The 23,628-nt window shown below is 36.6% G+C and overlaps 1 protein-coding gene across 3 annotated transcripts in view; it reads left to right on the top strand.

Moving 5' to 3' along the window:
* Cr2 (complement C3d receptor 2) overlaps positions 1-13,856 on the top strand; it is a 37,812-nt gene extending 23,956 nt beyond the window's left edge. For all 3 annotated transcript variants that reach the window (XM_051186693.1, XM_051186695.1, XM_051186694.1), the window contains 16 exons: positions 836-1,024; positions 1,110-1,209; positions 1,453-1,532; positions 2,026-2,433; positions 3,133-3,309; positions 3,385-3,475; positions 3,764-3,840; positions 4,666-5,073; positions 5,881-5,962; positions 6,488-6,570; positions 7,021-7,413; positions 8,240-8,425; positions 10,025-10,210; positions 10,822-10,845; positions 11,502-11,574; positions 13,292-13,856. In XM_051186693.1, coding sequence (XP_051042650.1) covers positions 836-1,024; positions 1,110-1,209; positions 1,453-1,532; positions 2,026-2,433; positions 3,133-3,309; positions 3,385-3,475; positions 3,764-3,840; positions 4,666-5,073; positions 5,881-5,962; positions 6,488-6,570; positions 7,021-7,413; positions 8,240-8,425; positions 10,025-10,210; positions 10,822-10,845; positions 11,502-11,574; positions 13,292-13,364 — 2,630 coding nt within the window. In that variant the 3' untranslated portion in view covers positions 13,365-13,856. The remainder of the gene's footprint in view (positions 1-835; positions 1,025-1,109; positions 1,210-1,452; positions 1,533-2,025; positions 2,434-3,132; positions 3,310-3,384; positions 3,476-3,763; positions 3,841-4,665; positions 5,074-5,880; positions 5,963-6,487; positions 6,571-7,020; positions 7,414-8,239; positions 8,426-10,024; positions 10,211-10,821; positions 10,846-11,501; positions 11,575-13,291) is intronic.
* Positions 13,857-23,628: the final 9,772 nt, after the last annotated feature.

Genomic DNA, 23,628 nt, shown 5'->3' with positions numbered 1-23,628 from the left:
GCTTCACAGGAGGATGAACTAAGAAATTACAAGTTCAAGGCCTGCTTGGAGTACACTGTGATTTTAAAGCCAGCATGGGCAACTTAGCCAGATCTTGTCTCAAAATAAAAAGGAACAAAAGGGATTGTAGGTGTAACTCAATGAAAGAGTGCTTGCCTAGATCTATCCCAACTACTACAAATTATATTTATTTTACTTATATATCAGTAGGTTGATTAACCAGTAATCTCAAAACAGATCGTCTATGGAAAATAAAGATTTGGGTGGACCTATACATATTCGAATGAAAAAATTATCATGGAATAAAAAACATTAAAATAGTATGTGTTATACATAATGTGCATATTTTTATATATGTTAATATATAAGATACTAATAAATTGTATTAATAATGTCTAATAGGATAATCCTTTGAATGATAAGCTTACAGATGAACAAAACTGAACATTTCCAGTAACTGAAATTTTTCTCAATGCTAAAATATAATTAAAGATGAAAATAACACAATAAAGCTGGGTGTGGTGGTACATACCTTTAATATTCACACTTGGGAGGCAGAGGCAGGTGGATGTTTGTGAGTTCAAAGGTAGCCTGATTTACATAGAGAGTTCCAGGCCTACCAGGGTTACATAGTGAGACCATGTCCTCCCAAAATTGCAATTATTTTTCCATAAAAGGAAACAAGCCATATCTGTTTGGGAATGAGTTAAAAGTTAATGGTGACTGGTCTGGTGACCAGAGATTGCATGCTATTTATTTATAAATGTGTCCTATGCAGGCATCTAGATTCATATATATTATCTGATGGCTTTTCCCCCTATGTGTATGTATTAAGATTTCCCTCTAGTGTGCCCATCACTTCCCATGATCCATAATGGACACCACACAGGACAGCATGTTGGCCAGTTTGTTGCAGGGTTGTCTGTGACATACATTTGTGATCCTGGTTATTTGCTTATTGGACAAAAGACAATTAAGTGCTTATCTTCAGGAGACTGGGATAGTGTCATCCCCACATGCAAAGGTATCTTAAATTTACTATCTACTGGGGGGGGGGACTGCCCTGATATTTACTATGATTTATTTCTTAGTCTTGCCATTTTTCCTAGAGGCCAAGTGTGAACCTCCAGGAGAGATCCCCAATGGGCAGATAAAAGGGCCTCTGAATCTTCAGGTTGGCAAAACTGTGTACTTCTCCTGTAATGAAGGGTGAGTGTTTAGAGTGTAAAATTTAATGCAATTGTATTATATGTGCTTGCTGTGAACTACAAAGCCAACAGAAGGAACATGGATGAGCCTGGTTATTATTCAGGAATAATCTGCAGAGAGGTAGTAAAAGAGAATACTAATAAAAGAGTAGCTATACAGATTAAGTGAACATGTACATTTAAAGTTAACCAGTTTTTCAGCACAAGCTGCCTAATAGTACTAAATTTCAACCCCTGTATCTAGGTATCAATTACAAGGACAACCTAGTCAGTGTGTAATTGTTGAACAGAAAGCCATTTGGACCAAGAAGCCAGTATGTAAAGGTAGGTAAGACAATAGTGGTTTGGTAAGGAAATACAGGGGTCCACACACAGTGCAGCCTTGGCTTTCCTATAAGTATGAATTTCTTCGTATAATCTTGTATGTGTGTGTGTGTGTGCATGCACGCATGCGTGTGTGTGTGTGTGTGTGTGTGTGTGTGTGTGTGTGTGTATGCTCACAGCAAAATAAAACTAGAAATCTTAAGGGTCTGGTCTGTAGTGCAATGCCTTTCAATTTTTTATTATTATTATTCTTTTTCCTTAAGTCAAAAGAAGCAAGCAGCTTTTCTTTCTCTCAAAGATACATGATCTTGGTGACAGAATTCGAGTCACGTACCTAAAGAAGATTGTGTATTTGGTAACTAAACTAAAAAATCAGCAAAGGAGACATACTCAAAAATGAACTTTTAAGACCATATTTGTAATTATATTGCAAAATTAGTTGACTGAATGACTTATTGCAGATTCAGAAATCACTGTCCTTTACCTTCTCTAGAAATTCTCTGCCCCCCACCTCCACCTGTTCTTAATGGAAGACATACAGGCAGCTTTTCAACAAATGTACCATATGGAAGCACAGTTACCTACATCTGTGACTCAAGCCCAGAGAAAGGAGTGAACTTCATTCTTATTGGAGAGAAGACTATCTATTGTACCAGCGACAGTAAGAAGAGTGGGATTTGGAGTGGCCCTCCTCCACGTTGTGAACTTTCAACTTCTGCAGTTCAGTGTCTAAAGCCCCAGATAGATAGAGGCCAAATGTTATCAGATTTGAAAGATAGATATTCCTATAATGATACTGTGACAATTTCTTGTGAATCTGGGTTCAATTTGAAGGGCAGCAGGAGAATCCGATGCAATGCCCAGGGCTCATGGGAGCCATCCATACCAGTGTGTGAAAAAGGTAGGTGCTTATTAATCAGAAAATGGAGCATTTCAAAAATGTATAGGAACGACCTATGAACTTTATGTAAGGTACTTTGTAGTCCCTACACCTTCTGTCATACAATAGTAGATATAAAGTATAAAGAAGACTTTCATAGCACTCCATTACCACTATGGAAAATACACTAGAGTTTACTAAGTTGTCCACTTCTTTAAGAAATATGAGAACAAAAATAATTTTTTTTGTCTTAACAGTGATTTTTTTAAAGGAAAGTTACCAAAGCTTTCACCTGGGAATATATTGAAATCTATAGTCTTCTAAGATAATTCCTTCAGAAGGGAAAAGATGGTGTAGTGGCACATGCCAAACACTGCCATAACTGAGGAGATTGGTACAAAAATGTTGTGAATTTGAGATCAACCTGGAGTACATAGTAAAATACTATCTTTAAAAAAAATAGTAAAAGGGAAAAAAAGAAAGAGTTGTGGGTGGGGGACAGGAGGTGAGCAAGCAGAATTCAAATAGATCAGTGGCAGCCTGAATACAGAAAAAAAATATGATTGAGAAATGATAACCTGAAATTATCTAAGGACTGCAAAATATCACGTATTACAGATAGCTGACGTAAGTATGGGATTATCATATTAATTTTGACTGCTTTGGCTCAGTTTCTATTTTTTACTCTAAAATGTTGCATTGTATCTGTTTTTCCTTTAGAATGTCAAGCTCCTCCTAAAATCATCAATGGGCAAAAAGACGATAGGCACTTCCTCAACTTTGACCCTGGAACATCCATAAGATACAGCTGTGATCCTGGCTATTTACTGGTGGGGGCGGACACCATATACTGTACTCCTGAGGGGAAGTGGACACCCACTGCCCCTCAGTGTAAAGGTACTACAATACAACTACAGATACTTTGCCTAAGATTGTCTTGTGTTGTTACTCATCCTTATCTTTTTTTCTTAGTTGCAGAGTGTAAACCAGTAGGACCATATCTTTTTAAGAGGCCTCAGAATCATTTTATTAGGACAGCTGTTAATTCTTCTTGTGATGAAGGGTGAGTGAAGCATGTCTCATCCTAAATGAGGTCTGCCTTATCAGTGCCCACTGAAAACTGTATAAGAGTTCATGTTAAAAGACTTCCTTAGTCATATGCTCACAGATTGTTTATCACAATGTTTTTCCATGCTTGGGAACTACAAAATTGATGAAGGGTGCTGAAGTTGGCTATATTTTTTCCTGTTGCATTTTGCCCTACAATTTGTCAGTCTGCCTTTGGAGCCCATAGTGCTTGCTTAGCTTATTGGTAACCACATGGCCAAATGATATGACTCATTCTCTCCAGGTCCCAGTTAAGTGAAAGTGCTTATCAGCCGTGTCAAGGTAAAATTCTTTGGTTTATAGAGATCCGTCTTTGTAAAGGTAAGTAACAAAATTGTCAAAGGATTTAAAGTGATATAATATGGATGAGTATACTATTTTTAGACCATGTTATAGGAATTAGCACATTATTTCCTTAAGTTTTATGGCTATTTTGCCATCTTTCTTCCATTAGCTCGTTCTACTTTAATCAGTCAAATTCCATATACTTAGTTTCCAAGTTTATGTTGTGGTTTAGGGTTACCAGAGCGTAAAGAATGATAACTATCTATCAACTGTCCCTACTTCGGGTTACACCAAGGCTGAATAAAGAGATTGGGAGATTGGTGTTAAATATGAACTCAGAACTCAGATTCTATTCTTACTGTCTAATAATACTTCTATGACCTTTGGCAACGTATATGACTTGTAGAAACACTAGTCTCACTTGTAAAAGTGTTACCAAACTGCAGGTTTCAGTTATTAGAATAAAATCACATTGTACCTATTTTCTGGATGATAAAACTTCCTATTGTAAAGTAGGTGCCAAATCAACAACAGCTTTCCTGGGCCAGCCATATAGCTATTGTAACAAGATATATTACAAAAACATGATTCTATCACTTGTGCCTTTTATTCTCATATTGACTTGATAAAATAATTATTAATTTAATTAGAATATAAATATTGGATCTAACTATATCATAATATGTTTATTTTCAATAACAATCTTATTTTCACTAAAATCTGTTTAAATCAAATTTTATATACACAATGTTTGACATTCATAGCACAAGCATTCATCCACACCCTCCAGTGAAACATTGTTAGAACTACTGCACTTCTAACCTTGAATCAGATGTCTTCAGTATCATTTTTGTGCTCCAGAAATCACCTGCCCACCACCTCCTATTATCCACAATGGGACACATACAGGAAATTCCTTAGATGATGTCCCATATGGAACTGTGATCACCTACAAGTGTTATCCTGGGCCAGAGGAAGGAGTGCAATTCAACCTCATTGGGGAACGTACCATCCGTTGTATAAGTGGCAGCAGAGGAAGAGGCTCCTGGAGTGGCCCTGCTCCTCTCTGTAAACTTTCCCTCCCTGCTGTTCAGTGCTCAGATGTCCATGTGGAAAATGGACATAAGCTCACTTACAATGAAGCCCCATACTTCTACAATGATAGTGTGACAATCAAGTGTAACAATGGATACATACTGAATGGAAGTAGTCGGATTCGTTGTAAAGCCAATAATACCTGGGATCCTGAAATTCCACTTTGTGAAAAAGGTAAAAAAAAAAAAAAAAAACAACCTAAATCCAGTAAAATGATATTTACTTATTTATATTTTTCTTTTCTGTTTTTTAATTGAAGGACCAGAGCTCTAACTCAGGGCCTTGCACAAACTTGGCCAGTATAAGCTACATCTCCAGCCCCTATAATTTAGTCTTATTTATTATTTACTACTCAAAACAAGCATCTTTTTTAAAAGGCAAAGTGGACACAGATTTCCTTCATATATTTTCTCCATTGTACCAAAAGTTATATATGTGTTGTATTGTGATCTTTGCATGAGTGTACCCTTGGATTTGGAACATATTCAGAGAAGAACTTTTAAAGAAGACTCATACCAAAAAGCAAGACACAGTCAGGACTTCACAGTTCTGAAGACAGGCAGTAGATAGATTTGTTTCCCACAGCATAAACCCAGGATCACAGGTATATCTATAGAACAGAAAACATTCTGTGGAGGATAAGAACTTCCTGAACAATGCCTTCAAAGTTTCAGATTGGCATCACCTGTTGTGTTCTTTCAGTTCTGGAGTAGAATGCTGCTGTTGGTGTTTATGTCAGAAGTTTGCACTCTAGGCCACCACCCTCTTAGGCCACCATAGTTGGTATATATGTAGAAATAGGTTCCTCTGTCTCTCGAATAACATGAACACACTTGTGACCCTTACTGTAAGTTATGGGAAACAAATCCACTCATTGCCTTCAGGACAATAAAGTCTTGCTCATAAGGTTCTTTTGGTCTCTGAGTCATCCTCCTTTTTGGTATGAGGAACCTAAAAGCAATCTCAACTTTGCCCCTCCAGAAGGATGTGAGCCTGTGAAAGAACTCCATGAGCTTCCAGATGACTCACATGTGAAACTAGTGAATAGAGCCTGTCAGCATGGGTGAGTGTGAAGTTGTCTATCCTTAGAAACAATTTCCACCCTGTACTGTATATTAACTCTGCCCACAGCTTGTTTTGGTAAAGCCCTTTGGGAAGTTCTCATGCTCCAACCCACAACTATCTAATTATCAGATCCTGCCTGCTTTTCTAATGTGGGAAGGGGTTTCCTGAGAGTTTCTTTTATAAAAATAGTTTTCTAATTTGGAGGACTGTAGCAAGATAAATAAAAGACCCAGAGACAGATATTGGTGTTCAAGTTTCAAACTGAAGATCAGTAAAGCAAACCTCAGCTCAGACCAAAGGGGTGATCCTCAGACTTTCCCCTGACTTTACTGCTCCTCAGGTTCACTAAGAATGCTATGCTCTCCCAAATGTGGCTAGAGACTAATTCTCAGACCGAGTGCCTCTACCTTTTATATCTCTCAAATCCTGAGATTAAAGGTATGAGCTCTGATTCAGTCTCTGGTACAGTTATGTTGCAGAGGTCAAATGTTGAAAATAAATGTGGCATAACATCTTTTTGTAGGTACCAGTTGACTGGACATGCTTATGAGAAGTGTCAAAATGCTGAGAATGGAACTTGGTTCCAAAAGATTGCAGTTTGTAAAGGTAAATTATGGACATAGGGAAGTCAACCACAGATTAGGGAATTAGAAAGGGATAATCCATTAGTGGAGAGTAAGTTTACAACTTCTTTAATAGTTTATACTTCTCCCTGCTATGTTGAAAATCTCTTAGTTTTTATCAACACTGGCATTGAGAAACAATTTGTCAAGTAGGAATGAGTATTTATCATATGTATATAAATGTGAATATGTATATATATTTTAATTTTACTAAATAGGAAAATATGTGGTATATTTATGGGATATAGGAACACAGCTATATTTCTTTCTTTATACTTCATTTTATTTTTTGATTTTTCTTTAATGAATCTGTACATAAATTGATAAAGCATGTTCTAATTTCCAAATTTTAAATAATTTTCTATTATAAGGCACTTGTATAGTGTTGTTTGTATTGGGATGAACACTCAAATTCTCTAAATCTCTTCTGCAGTTATTCACTGTCAACCTCCACCAACTGTTGAAAATGGGAGGCACACAGGCATGATGAAAGAGCACTTCTTATATGGAAATGAAGTCTTGTATGAATGTGATCAAGGGTTTGATCTTCAGGGAGAGAAAAGTTTGCAATGCAGAAATGATGCTAAAGGACATGGATCTTGGAGTGGACCTCCACCAAAGTGCTCAAAATCTTCTCTTCCAGCTCATTGCCCTGATCTGGAAGTTGAGCATGGATACAAACTTAATAAAACTCATTCTGCATATTCCCATAATGACATAGTACATATTGCCTGCAATCCTGGCTTTATCATGAATGGCAGTCACTTGATAAGGTGTCATACCAATAACACATGGGTACCAGGTATACCAACTTGTATCAGAAAAGGTATGTCATTTTCATGGATAAAAAGTGAAATGTTTTACAAAATAAAGAAGGCTTTTGAGTATACATTCTACCTAAACTAAAGCATCTAAAAGATAAAGACGTTAGTGTTTTATAAGATGATCTTTCATTTCCTATCTCCTCACTTGGTTCTTTTTTCTCTTTCCTTTGTACAGAGCAAGAGTGCCTGAAATTATGATTAATTTATTTATTAATCAATCTCTAATTTATTCATTCTTATGAACTTAGTTGAAACCATGGGCACACTTTTTGGCAAATATTGTTTGAAATTTTGATATTTAAGGCTATTGTTCCACCCAGAGTGAGGATATTGGATGTTCTGAAGAATGAACCTTACCTTCAAACCCACTAAATTGTCTCATAATTTTGGCTATCATTTGACAGCTTGGTCCTGCTAAGGGCTGTCCTCATTAGAGACTGCCAAGTGCAGCCTCATCAAATCGAGCTCTAAGGGGTGTGGTTTCACTTCCTTGTTCCTGGGCATCTGTATGTATGGTACTAGCCTGTTTTCAACATAGTGGGAAGATAATAGATCAATTAATTTTAGACAGTTACTCTTGAAACAACCAAGGGAATATAATAAAATAGGCTAATAAATCATATTTGTAGACCACAGCTATATCATATGTTCAACTTTTTTCTTCTAATCATTTATAGTATAGAGAGGAAAATCACACATTTATCCAAACTTGAGAATTAACTATTTAGCTTGTTTCTTGTTGCTTTTTTGTGTTGTTATTACCCAGGAATTGTGTTATCAGAATGTTAGACTGTGCCCAGTTAAAGTCTTTCCTTGTTGATCTCCAAGCTTTCTTAGGTTGTCCTTCTCCATCCACAATCCCCAATGGGAATCATACTGGTGGGAATAGAGCTCTATTTTCCCCTGGAATGTCAGTCATGTATAGCTGTTACCAAGGTTACCTTCTGGCTGGAGAGGCAATTCTTCTCTGTACTCATGAGGGTACCTGGAGCCAACCTGCCCCTTATTGTAAAGGTATTTTTGTCTGCTTTATTGTTGTTATTGTTGTTCTTTCTAGCAAAGTAATTTTCCCAAATATATATGTTCAATTAAGCATTTCAGCTTAAAATTGTTATCAATTGTATGATTTATCTGAGTACATTTAATTAATTAATATATTAATCCATAATATTAAAATAAAAATGACATAACTGTATGGCTAATAATTATTTAGTTATTTATATATAGATAGTCGAAGTGATTTTTGTAATTTAAGCAACTAAGCAAAGGTTATAGTCACACTATTGCTAAAATTAAAGTAAGAATGCATTTGACAAAACATCAATAAAAATTATAATGTTCTTTTGATTCTGTTTCCGTATTTAGTAGTGAGATTATGGGCAATTTTCTCTATTGATTATTTGGGAATCTCACATCACACACTTGAATGCACTCAACTCCTAATCTCCTCATGTCCACACCACTCCACTATGGCCTCTACCTCTACAAAGGAAAAGAAAAAGAAAAAAGTCCATTTTGTGTTGTCCATATACCCACTGGTACATGGTTAAATTCCTAGTGGCCAGTCTCCCAGGTGAGAATAACTCTTTCTCCATCTGCATCTGCATGAGAAGCCATCAACTGAGGAGAACTGTGCATTGGTCTGAAAAGGAAGGGCCCAGCTCTCCAATGTCCACTCTAACGATAGCTCTCCTATACCTGCCACCGTTGTACACTGGCAGTTGAGCTCTTCTATAATACAGACAAATTTTACAAATAGTTCTACATATTTTATGAAGTAATTATTATCAACAGTATGTATGAAATAAGAATAATAAGTCAGTATATAATATTGCTGAGGATTCTACTATATGGCAGATGCTGTGCATTGCTTCCATTATTATCATTTAATGTTCCGGAAACCCATAAAAGAATAGTACCATTGTTATTCCTGCTTTGTAGATAAAGTCTCAGAGAGATTTGTGACTTACTCAAAGTCACAAAACTAGCAGTGAGGATTCAATTCCAAGGCCTTAACAGGAATATTTCTAATTTTCATGTTGTGAAACAATGTTATCATATACAAAATTAATGTTCAGAACTATGCAACTGGGGCAAAAGATAGCTCAGTGGTTAAGAGTGTAAGCTGTTCTCCCACAAGACCAAAGTTCAATTCCTACCACCTACATAGGTTGTCTCACAGCCACCTATAACTCCAGATCCCAAAAATTCAATGCAGAAAAAAGAGTATTTCTTGCTTCTAAAGGCACCTGCACACAAAGACTGTACTTATGCACGCATGAGTGCATGCCCTCTTGCGTGTGAGCACACACACATACACACACACACACACACACACACACACACACACACACACACAAAGAGAGAGAGAGAGAGACTGAGACAGACAGAAATTATTTAAATACAGTTAGCATAGACACACAAATAGAAAACAATCCAGATTAAGTTGCTAGGTAGCTGTTGAAAATTGTTGACAATAAAGACTGCCCAGAGTATTGCCTTATGCTATCCAATGAAACTTTGCTTACTGATAATGAAATTAGTTGATTTCATAATCTTTCTAGTAAGGACATTTTCTACTTTATTGTATTAGTAAGATTTCTTTAATTGCAGAGGTAAACTGTAGATTCCCTGAGGATACAAATGGAATCCAGAAGGGACTCCAGCTTGGGAAAATGTATCGGTATGGAGCTACTGTGACTTTGGAATGTGAGGATGGGTATACCTTGGAGGGCAGTCCTCAGAGCCAGTGCCAAGATGACCACCAATGGAACCCTCCCCTGGCTATCTGCAAATACCGTAAGTTCAAGTGCCTCACTCACTGCTATTTATATGTGGCCAGTGTAGGAGGGGAATGGAATGTCTATCAGTGTAGGAGATTTTTTGACATAGCGAACAATGATGTGAAAACAGATTAACTGAAAAGCAGAAATCAATACAAAGAAAAATATAATTGAGTATGGGGCACACATCACATCAAGAGGGCCACAATAGTCTAAAAGGAGCAAAAATGTAAAACTCACAGCCTTCTAGTCTGAAAAAAAAAAAACTTCTGTGAGAATTCTCTCTTGTCTAATTTTTAAGTGCTTACCAACTTGAAAGGACTTCCAAAAACATGTCAACTAACCGATTACAACAGTTCATATTTTCACCTAATCTCAAAAGTCGCTGACTATAAACTGAGTGTATTGATAAACTCCCACAACTCAACTAATTAAAATGGAGGGATATCCATTGAATTTTGACATAATAAAATGATAAATATAACTTGGCAAACCAATATTTCTATCATAAGTAGACTAAATGGGAGCTAAGTATCCATTTCTAGGACATTGCCAGATATAATGGCACATAGATGCCACTAACTTGTACTAACAGACTGATGTTTCATGATCTTTTTTTCTCTTTAGGGTCAACTATTCCTCTTATTTGTGGTGAGTTCTCTTAAATACTTGAATAAGAGTTCTTATAATTTTTTTAATAAATATGTATAATGTAAAATTGTTTTACATTCTACACATTAATATGTTTCATTTTAATTCATTGGGTCTAATGTTCTTTCATATTTTAAATATATTTTAATGTTCTTGGTGCATTATAAAATGTCAATTTAGGTTAAAGTTGAAAATGTACTTTTTAAATTAAATTTCTCTTTTTATGTGCTCTTGGTATTTGGTACAACTGAATAAGTAATCTTATTCTGCTATAGCAAAATATATGTCACAATTAAGGGTCAAATATTATGCAAAATCATGGGATTCTGGTATCCTACCCTATGTTCTTAATTACCATAGAAACAAGATTGTTTACCAATTACACCGAAAAGCATAGGAAAATTTGATTGAAAATTGACTGGAACCCTGTGATCCATGTGCCTAGTGCTGCAGACCAAACATGGACTAGATGTAACTAGAAAAATTTAAAGCTCAATTATGATTATTCAGTAGTTCAGTGTTTATGATTAAGAAAAAAAGTATTATAAAATCACAATAGCAACTTCTGTACCACTAGGAGTAATTCCTACAATCAATTGCTAGCAAGACATGTCTTTTTTTTTTTCTGGCATTAAACATTCGTTTTTCCTCTTCAGGTGTTTCTGCAGGCTCAGCAATTATCATTTTGGTTGGTGTCACCTTCTGTATGATGTTAAAACATAGAGAACGGTAAGTTCAAAGGAATGCTTGACCAATATATACTACAACTTTTGGGTTCTTGTCTTCAACTAAACAAAACACAGCTTACATAAATTGAAACTCTATGTGATCACTAGAGTGAAGTGTTTGTGGTATAGAGGGCAGGCTTCTCTATAGGAACTTTAAAGATATCCAAATACACATCTTTTTGTTTTTTAAAGATATATTTCTTATGTATACAGTGTTCTGCATGCATGTATTTCTGCTGGCCAGAAGATAGCACCAGGTTTCATTACAGATGGTTGTGAGCCACCACGTGGTTTCTGGGAATTGAACTCAGGATCTCTGGAAGAGCAGTTAGGGCTCTTAACTTCTGAGCCATCTTTCCAGCCATCAATATGCATCTTAAGTTGTAATAAACAAATTTAAAAATATTTGGGAAATAGCACCAAAAAAAAAAAAAAACCCCAACAAATAAACATCCAATGATAACACCTAAAGATATTTGGAAATATTCTGTTTAATGGTTCTCTTGTATTCTTTCTTTCATTTTGTAAACTTTCATATAACCTTTTGTCTAATTTCCTTTAGCTCACAAAAAGCCTTTTTGTCCTTCTAAAATATAAAAATAAATATATTGGTCCTAAAAATTAAGTAATTTATGTAGAAAATATACCATTTTTTCTTCTGCGCAACAATGTTAAAGAATGTCATGTGTTGCTTTGCCTAGCATCCATACACATGATTTTGTAAAAAGTTTGCAAGTGATGCTAGAGAAATAGGAGGCATATGAATAGGAGGCATGATAATGATCATGTCTGTTCATTGGTAATATAGTAACTACTGATTGCCTTGTTATATTAGAACCATGCTATTACTATCAGGACATAGACTTTGACATTAAGAAGGTCTGGTAAAAAGAGGTCAAGCTTACAATTCAACAAATACCATGATGTTGCCATAGTTAATTATTATAGTATTTAGTGAGGACACAAAACAATGATTAATGTTTAGTACTTTTATTTGACTAGTGAAAAAAAAAAAGGCTATCTCAGGTGAACCCAAAGATAGTGAAAACAAAGATAGGAATATGTTCTAGATAGAAAGAGGTGTTCATTAAATACATTTTCTGTGCCTTTGAGCTAGTATTCTTCTCCTTCTATCCCTATTATGCTTAAGTTTGGTCTTTTCATGGTGTCCCAGCTTTCATTGATGTTTTGTGTTATGACTTTGTTGGCTTTAATGTTTCTATATTTACTATCAGAAATGTGCATGTGCATGGAATTTTGAAAAAAAAACTGGAATATCCTAAAATAATTTATAATGTTCCTGTTTGCTTATTATCACTTATTAGCATGCTATATCATGGGGTACTATGTTCTTGAGTCTCAATGATATGAACAAAACAGTTATGTTTTTAAAAGTTCATGACACTTATTTCAATTCCATTTTCTAATTTACTCAAATTTATTTTCTACTAATGAAATGCATTTAAACTTTTGTTTTGCTACTGAGAGTAATAATAAATTATCTATTGTCAGCTTCTAACTTGAACAATTACCAAACTAGCAAGTTATTTATTTTATGTGCCCTTAAAATTGGAACATATTGTGCTTAATGTTTAAGAAAATGAGATGAAATCACATGTGAAAATATAATTTTCTAGGATGATAAAAAGCAAACAGCTAATGAATGCTCACAGTTAAGGAGCAAATTTTGACTATATTTTCTTATGCCTCCCTTTTAGCAATTATTATACAAAGACAAGGCCTAAAGAAGGAGCTTTTCACCTACAAGACTGCCACCAACTAACAATTTGAGCAACCGTGGAAAGGCTACCATAAATGCCCTTCCCGGATAGTGAGATCAACAACTAATCCACCATCATGGAGCCCTCATCTAGTACCTATTGGAAACAGAAGCAAACACCCATAACTAAACACTGAGTTGAACTAGAATCCAGATGCAAAGGGAGAGGACAAGACCAGGTTGCAGAAACACATAGAGACAGCTGACCTGAACAAGGAGTAGCTAACGGGCCCCCAGACTGATAGCTGGGAATCCAGCATGGGACCCCCTGAATATGGTTCTCAGCTAGAAGGACTGAACAGTCTAAGGGACCTCAGAGAGTGGAACCAGGATGTATTCCTGGGGCACAAAAGGACCTTGAGGACACATCCCCCATGGAGGGATACTCCCTTAACCTAGAGACAGGAGAGAAGTCCTAGTCCCTACTTCAAATGACTTGACAGATTTACATGACCCCCCCCCCCAGATGGCATTGCCCTACATGTGGAATGGGGATGGGGATGGGAGGGGAGGGTGGTCAGGGTGCATGTGAGGGGGGAGAGAGTAAGAGGGAAGGAGGGAGAGGGAAATAGGATCGACATGCAAAAAAAAAAAAAGGAACTTTTCATTTAGAAAGTATATTCTGTCGATCCATACAACCAAGCAAGCTGATAACATGACAAGTTGGTATATAATAGAACTGAAAATCATTACTAATATGTATGGCAAGGTTTGCTTTAATATTTTCTCATGGTCTTTCTTAAACATGGCCTTAAGTAAATATTGTTCTATATCAGTCTTTAATAGCCATGTAGAATTTAATAACCATGTAGGTATTAACTTACCTACTTCATATTGTCAACTGACAGTCTTAGTTTAAAATATTGTTTATTCAGTAAATATGTAAAAATGTGATTAATAAAATTATTAAGAATAATTTAAAATGATTAAGAATGAAATAAAGTCAGATATAGTGGCCCATGCTTATAATACTAGTGTAGTGAGATATTCACCTTGTCCGCACCTGTGGCAACAGGGCCTGATATGACCTGGGGGAACTAAGGCTGAGGAGGGGGCTCAGAGAGCTCTCTTGTTTGCAGTACCAGGACAGGAGCACATCTGGAGGCATCCTTGGGACCAGGAACCTGCTGATGTTCATCTGTCTATGTTGTGAGTTATTTCTCCCTGAATAAACATCTATTCTGCCTATTTGTTTCTCCTGATCCTTATTAAACATCAATATCTGGTGTCAGAAGCAGGATCTGGATTTTCACCGGACCTGGTTTTCACCCAGGTGGCAGATGCCGCCCCCTTCCTCCACCATTCCCGAACAGGCAGGGTCCCTTGCCTAACCAGGTGTATACACCACAGCTTGTGGGACATTTGCCTCTGCCCTACAACTCCTTTACCTCCACAGCAGCCCTGAGAAGGCACTCACTGTTTCTCATTTTTTGCCCATTACCCTACTTTGCATTCATGCACAGCTTCGTGGTGCTGCCCTGCTTGTGTGTTTCCTACAATCCAGCGATACCAGCAACACCTGTTAACCCTGCGGTCCCAGCAATTGCACAAGGCTCCTTTTACTCATTCATTTAACAAAATTTCACTTGCCATAGTTTGTTAAGAGCTATTCTACAGGGACCAAGATCAGAAGGATCGTCTGCTGCCAGATGCTATTTGGTGGAACACCTCCAGGTGTAACTACCACAAGTTGAGATCTACAACTAAAACCATCAAAGTTCCAGGACAGCAGAATTACACCTAAGATAATTGCAACATTCCTCGCAATTTAAGTTGATATAATATCCAAGATCAATTGTTCCATATCTATGGCGGATCAGGACTTTAGGAATTCTTTTACTTCTTGTATAGAAGGAATTTTAACAGAAGAAAATCATGACTTAATCAATATATACAATTTTTTTGGTAATAGCAATGGGTTTCATCATTATGATATTTTTAAAGAAATGGTTTGAGGTTAGAGCAAACAATAAGGAACTTGTACAAACCATAAGACAGTTAGTAACAAGAATTCAAAATATGGAAAATGACAATAGAGAGCTAAAAAACAGAATGCAGAATATTGAAAATGATAATGGAGAGATTAAAATTAGAATGCAAACATGGAATGTTTAGAAAAAATGTTCAGAATATTGAAAATGACAATGGAAAGCTGAAAATTAGATCGCAAAACATAGAATCCTTAGAAAACAAGGTCCAGAATATTGAAAATGACAATGGAGAGCTTAAAATTAGAATGCAGAACATAAAATGCTTAGAGGAAAAGGTTCAGAATATTGAAGATGGCAATAGAGAGCTGACAGGTAGAATGCAAAACATGGAACATAAAAATGACCAGCTAGAAAACAGTATTTCTTCCATATCTGATGCCTCAATAACCAAAATGGAAACAGTGCAATGCATTAACATGCTAGCAGAAACAGCTCGTTCCTGGTTGGACAAATCTATTAATAAGGTTAAAAAACTGGAACATCAGATGGAAGCAGGTAGAATCTGTCCCATGTCTGAGGATAATGGCAAGCTAGCGGATAGAACATTGTTTCTGGAATGTAGTTTACATGCCATTCAGATAATATCTAAGGATGAGTATGTTAAAAATATGGAATCATTTGAAGTTGGAGAAATTAAGAGACTGACTGATTCAATGAAGTCTCTAGAAAGTTATATGGTTCAAGAAGTTCAGACTCAAAGAAACAATAGTGAATAGATTTCAGGCCTTAAAAGACCTTCAATCTGATACACCAGAAGAACTACAGGGAACAGGGCATGAAAGAGACTTAAAATTTTCTACACCATTTAGGGTCAGGGGAGTTTTCCCTATATCTATTAGTGAAAAACCAACAACGAAAAACACCCAAAAGGTGGCGTTGCATATCAGTGGGAACCAATACGCATGAAATATTTAAAAGGTATAAAGGAAGCAGTAGTCTCTTATGGCATACATTCACCATACTGTGAAGCAATTAATAGAATCATGGGCAAGGAATAACAAGGTAACCCCTAAGGATTGGGATCAATTAATATCAGCTGTCCTTGAAAACTCCTCTCAATTAGAATGGAGGGCTTTATGGAGAGAAGAAGCAAAAGTTCTTGAAATATAGGGCTTAAAGAAAGGTTATAAAGCTCCCCAAAATAAAATTATTGGTGAGGGTCTTTATGCTGACCCAGAAACTCAAGCTACCTATGATGACCACACCTTGTCTTTATGCAGTACAACAGCTTTGAATGCTTGGAACATGAACTAGGGGAGAGGATAGAATCCTATACTAAGATAAGGCAAGGATCTAGAGAATGCTTTAGTGTATTTCTAGAAAGGTTGTCTAGGGCAATACAATTAGAGGTAGCAGACACAGATTCTAGGTGAATATTCATAGAATCATTAGCTTATGAGAATGAAAATCCACAGTGCAAACAGGTGCTTTGGCCTTTAAAAATCAGATCAGCACCCTTAGATGAATTGGTCCTATATACAGCCAACATTGAGTATAATGACAATAACACTGAAGCTTGGGTAGGAGAAGCCATATCTAGAAATCTGAGAAGACATCAAGATAACAGAGGTACTTAACTATCTATGGTGACATAGAAGCTTGGGTAGGAGACGCCATCTCGAAAGGTTTGAAAAGATATCAAAATGTCAGATGTTTTAACTGTGGTAGGATAGGACATCTAAAAAGAACTTGTAGGCAAATTATTTTTAGAACTAACACTCCCAGGAATTAATCAAACAGAATGCCTCAGCCTTCTGGGTTATGTGGAAGGTGTGGCAAAGGCCGACACTGAACCAATGAATGTAGATCGACCAGAGACAAGCAAGGACTTTACAATCGGGAAATTTCTTGGGGGGCCTTTCGAAGGCCCACATGTCAAAGGTGGTCCAGACATTCCCAGTCACAGTGGAAGACAATCTCCCACAGGACAATTAGAAAATCCAGTGCCTATCGTAAAAACTCATACTTCTCTGGATGACAAACTAGTGATGGAAGTTGAATCAAACATGAAAGAAGGAAACAAAAAAACGTAGATTTTGGCAAACCTCTAACTAGTCATAGGCCTAGATTGATAGGTAAAATAAGTAACAGACTGTTTGGAGGGATTGTGAACACAGGGGCTGATGTAACTATCATAACTAATAAATCTTGGCCTCCAAGATGGCCCTTGCAAGAGGTAAATGTTCAATTCTTAGGGATTGGAACCCTGTCTCAGGTAAAACAGAGCATGAGATGGATTGAATGTATAGGACCAGTAGGACACAGAGGAAGGTTGAGACCATATGTGGCTGATATAGCAATAAACCTATGGGGGTGTGCTCTATTACAGCAATGGAAAGCAGAGATTAACATTCCTCCAGTATTAGATATGAACAATAAACGACCTTATGATTGTGGAAAAAGTATTATAAAATACTATACAAGCCGGACACCAAATATCCAGGCTTAGAAACCATAATAAAAGTGCCAAAAAACAGAGGAACCAAAAGCCCTACCCTTAAAATGGCTAACAGATGAACCTGTCTGGGTAGGACAGGTATGACCTCTGAGAAGTTAGAGGCTTTAGAAAACCTGGTTCAGGTACAGCTAAATGCTGGACATATTGAGGAATCTACCAGCCTTTAGAACTCTCCTGTATTTGTTATCAAAAAGAAATCTGGTAAATGGAGAGTGCTTACAGACCTGAGAGCCATCAATAAAGTTATTCAGCCAATGGGTTCTCTACAGCCTGGAATGCCCTTGCCTTCTTTGATACCCAAAGAATGGCCTATTATAGTTATTGATTTAAAGGTTTGCTTCTTCACTATATCTTCACAAGAACAAGAGAAAGAGAAATTTGCCTTTACCGTACCTAATTACAATAATTCTCAACCGGTGAAGAGATATCAATGGAAGGTTTTGCCACAGGTAATGCTAAATAGCCCCACCATGTGCCAATATTTTGGGCAAAAACCATTGGAAATAATTTGTAAACAGTTTCCACAATCAATAATTTACCATTACATGAATGATATATTGTTAGCTGATTCTAAAATAGAAATATTAGAAAAAATGTTTAAGAAAGTAAAGGAAGTTTTACCTTGTTGGGGATTACAAATTGCACCCGAAAAAAATACAAAAAGGAGATTCTATCAACTACTTAGGATATAAAGTAGGTCTATAGAAAATTAGACCACAAAAAGTACAGATTAGGAGAGATTGCTACCAGACTCTTAATGATCTTCAAAAATTACTAGGAGAGATTTCTCAACTACAAACCATTATTGGAGTAGAAGGGCATGATTTGAAAAACTTGTAAATGACCCTTAAAGTCCACAAATACTATCAGCTGAAGCTGAAAAGGAATTAGAATGGGTAGAAAAGAGGATACTAGAAGCACATGTGGACTGTGTGGATCCAAAACTAGACTGTATTCTGGTATATTGCCATCTAGAGAATATTCTTCAGGGATTTAGATGCAGAGGGAAGATATCATATTAGAATGGATATTTCTACCACATAAACAGAATAAAAAACTAAAAACATATATAGAAAAGATCTCTAACTTGATTATAAAAGACTTTGTCAACTGACAGGATGGGACCCAGCAGAAATTATAGTACCTTTAACTAATGAAGAAATTTCCTCCTTATGGAAAGACAATGAATATTGGCAGAGAGCCTGCAGTAATTTTTTGGGAATGATTAGCAACAATTATCCCAAAAGTGAAAGAATCAAATTCATAAAGAAAATGGTTTGGCTCCTTCCACGCATTGTAAGAAAAACACCTATCTCTAGAGTTCCTACATTCTACACTGATGCAAACAAATCTGGTAAGGCAGGAAATAAATCAGGAAAAATAAGTAAAGTAGTTCAAAGCCCTTACAATTCTTTACAAAAGGCAGAATTGTATGCCATTCTCATGGTACTTATACATTTTACAGAACCCCTCAATATAGTTACTGACTCTCGATACGCAGAGAGAGTAGTCTTACACATTGAGACTGCAGAATTTATTCCCGAGGATACAGAATTAACTTCATTGTTTATACAGTTACAAGATACTATCAGAAATGGGATTCATCCTATATATATATATAACACACATCAGATCCCATACAGGTCTGCTAGGTCCCCTAGCACAAGGCAATGATGAAATTGATCAGTTATTAGTAGGAAGTGTGCTAGAAGCTTCGGAGTTTCATAAGAAACACCATGTGAACAGCAAAGGTTTAAAAAGGGATTTTTTTCTATCATTTGGCAACAAGCTAAGGAAATAGTAAGGAAATTCCTACTTGCTCATTCTATAACCAAACTCCTTTACCAAAAGGCAGTAACCCTAAAGGTAGAAATAGAAATGAAATATGGCAAATGGATGTGTTTCACTTTGCAGAATTTAGAAAATTAAAACACGTGCACCATACTATAGATACATTTTCAGGGTTTCAATGGGCTACTGCTCTGAGCTCTGAAAAGGCTGATTCTATTATCACACACCTATTATAAGTAGTGGCCATTATGGGCATATCTGCACAAATAAAAACTGAAAATGCTCTGGCAAATGTTTCCAAGCAAATTGAAACAGTTTTTTGAGTACTATAACATAAAACACATAACTGGTATACCACACAATCCTACAGGACAAGCAGTAGTTGAGAGATCCAATCATATTTTAAAGGAAATGATCCATAAACAGGCAGGAGGAACCAAGACACCCAAACACAGATTACATAATGCTTTATTAACATTAAACTTTCTTAATGCTAATGAAAAAGGACAAACAGCTGCAGAAAGGCACTGGACAATAGAAAAAACTTCTGAACTAAATCAGCCAGTATACTTCAATGATGTATTGACCTCAGTATGGAAACCAGAATATGTGTTACGTTGGGGTAGGGGTTTCACATTTGTATCTACAGGGAAGAAAAGCTATGATATCATCTAAGTTGATCAAGATCCAAGTTGAACAAGAGAAACATCCTAATGAAGAGAAATAACAAGTCATCCAACAAATTGGGTCCCATGAGATGTGTGGCGACCTCTCAAAGTTAGGGAAAGTGTTCTTTTCTTGTCCTTACAGGAAAACAGAAAACATCCATCTTCAAACAGCCAAGAGACACTAAACATGTAGGCACCCACAGAAGAGAAGATAGCTCTCCAGGAAGAATCACTTAATGAAGAGGAATCTGATTTATGGTAAAAATATTTAATTCTAGTAAACTATTTCTATACAGAAATCTATTTCTCTTTTATCTTAACATCAGAAGTTTACTACCTAGTATTCCTCTAGTCCCAATTCATGTAAACCAATGCTGTCTTTGGAGTTGGATTTGGCCTTCCTTCTCTAAATTCAAGCATGTTGTTAAGATTAAATTCACAGTTTCTGCCTTAAATCAAGAAGCCAATTGGTGTAAGGCAGAAGAAAACAAAATCTGGGGACTCATTCACTTATACGCAAATTTCTCTCTGGAATCCTAATTTTCTCATATACATTTTGATGCTTATTGTTGCCTTTCCCTATATGCATACCTTAAAAATTAAAAATTTTACTTTGATATTGATGTTTAAGTTTTCCATGGGATCCTGTTGGAGTTCTATCTTATTACACCCTGGCCAGAATTTCAGATAGAACTCCAATCAAGCATTTCCTGCCACACAGTGACTAGCTACAAATGTCACAGCCAGTCCTATTGAAATTTTGTTGCTAAAAATTTTCTTTCTACAGGATCCCATGGAGCAATCATCATCCCAGTTCAGCAGGAAGTAATCTTAAGATAACAATGCCCCCTTTCCCTACTCTAGGCTTTTAGGGATAATATTCATCTTCTTAGGGTTGGGTATGGAAGGTGATGTTTAGACTCAGGTATCTCTTTTAGACAGGGATAGAGTATGGTTGGGAACGGTATGGTTTAGATGGGATATGGGTAGATTAGCCTATCTTCTTGTGAATTATTTTAGTAATAGTGAGATATTAGTATCATACAGCTTACATGGTTAGAGATCCTTATACATGGTAACCTATGTAAAATTAAGTTTATTCTCTTCCCAGAATTGTATATAAACTGTATATTTTGTCATATTGTGAAAATCTCTACAGTTTTGATATTTTTTTCACAATATCCTTGCCACATTGCATATATGTATACTTTTCCTTATGTTCAAGTCAGTTTTGTATATTGGTACAATTTAGGATATTTTTTTATCATGCTGCACTTTATAGTTCTACCTCTGCTTTAGGGAATTACATATATATATATATATATATATAGAGAGAGAGAGAGAGAGAGAGAGAGCTTAGGTATTTGTCCCTGCTTTACTCAGGGAAGTTACAATCAGTGTTATAGCTAGGTTCCTATGTTTCCTATACCTATGAGATTAGTCAGAAATAGATGCTTAATCTTCAAAGACTTCATAGACCTGCATCACATAGCATTTAAATGTTTTAATATTACTATTTCATTGACATGATACACTATTGCTCCTGACAGCACCATGCACCTTCCTGAAAAATGTTGGACACTGTTGTTGCTCCTTCTGGAGTCCATCCTTGCTTCAGCTATGGCCTCTTGGGCAAAGAACTACCCCCACCTCAACCACTGATTTGGACATGTGGTCCTAAGTGCTTGCAGGAGACAAACATACAAGGCTGCTGAACCTGGCCAAGTCAGGGTAAGACAGCCTTTTTTACCTCCCTGATTTGTTGTGTTCTCTTGGCTTTAGCTGAAACTGGCTGTACCAACGTTTCTGTGAGACCTTGGGTTACTGTCCAGGTAGCATGCTGTTTCTGTCCTTGCTGCACCTTTTTTCCATATTCCTACCTACCCAGTATTATTATTTTTCCTTTGCAGGTCTTTGATGAGGTTGAAGATTAAATTATCACAACTATTATTCTCTCTTCCTAGTTAGATATATTAGGTACTAGACTTAAGCTTTCCAGATTAGGACAACTCTATTGTAAACCCCGTTTCGACTTCACCCTAGGACTAGATAGTTCTTAAGTTTGTATGTTCTTGATTTTCCTTTTCTTAGAGCACACTTGTTATTCACTGTTTTGTATATAGTTTGCGTATCTAGCCCAAATCTTTTCTTTAGACTAAAAGGGGAATTGTAGTGAGATATTCACCTTGTCTGCACCTGTGGCATAGACCACGCCCATTGGGGGATGGAGACAGGGCCTGACATGACCTGGGGGAACAAAGGCTGAGGAGGGGGCTCGGAGAACTGTCTTGCTTGCAACACTGGGGCAAGAGTACATCGTTTGGTACATACTGGAGGCATCCTTGGGATGAGGAACCTGCTGATGTTCATCTATTTTGTGAGTTATTTCTCCCTGAATAAACATCTATTCAGCCTATTTGTTTCTCCTGATCCTTAGTAGAAGAAAGATTGGGAATTTAAGGCTGGCCTCAGCTACATGGTGAATTTGAGGGCAGAGTTGGCTGGATGAGGCCCTGTCTCAAAAGGGGTAATAAGAATAAAGTAAGTATTACTAAAGAGAAATAAACAGGAACAGAGGATAGAGGGGGAAAAAAAGCAATTACATAGAAAGTATTCACTAAGAAAGTGGCACTTATGCAAAGACTGGAGAAAAGTAGGGAGCCAGCCAAGTAGGTACCTAGAAGAGGAGAATTCAAGGAATATGCAAACAATAGCAAGTTCAAAGACTAAGAAGTCTTGCTGTGTTGGCATAACAAGATGGAGTGTGTGGCCTAGAGTGGATTGATCAAATAGGAAAAACACACTAGAGAGGTACTTGGAAAGGAGCATCTATATAGGGCAAACTAGGTCATTGTAATAGGTTTTTATTTTGAGATGGGAAGCACCACCTGAATTTTAAGCAGAAGAACTACATGAAAGTCTTAACTGCTAGGTTAAGAAGAGGCTATAGGAAGTTAAGAATGAAAGAAGGGAATCAACAAGGATGCTGAAATAATAATCCAAGCAAGAAACAACAGCTTGGCAAGGAGAGGACATATTCTGAATGCATTTTTTTTATTTAATTTTATATACCAAAGTCCAATTAAATGAAAACAAATATTTATACACAATATTTGGGAATTTGGGTGTCGTTCTTTCCAAACTACTTCCTGCTGGTAAGGGGCGCTGTCATGGGGGGATTCGAAGAAGATTCAGATATCCTGGCTGTAGTTTGTAGGGCTGTTTTGTCTAGCTGTTTTGAATGTAGGATCATCTTGTAATATGTTTCAGGCGGTCTGGCGTGATCAAACCGCATTAGTCTGGAAGGAATCCACATCTTTTCATTTTCTGTGGAAACAAAAATAGAAATCCATTTCCCCAGTAACTT

Source organism: Phodopus roborovskii, unplaced genomic scaffold (assembly GCF_943737965.1).
Source record: "Phodopus roborovskii unplaced genomic scaffold, PHOROB, whole genome shotgun sequence".
NCBI lineage: Eukaryota > Metazoa > Chordata > Mammalia > Rodentia > Cricetidae > Phodopus > Phodopus roborovskii.
This window is presented reverse-complemented; position numbering and strand designations above follow the sequence as displayed.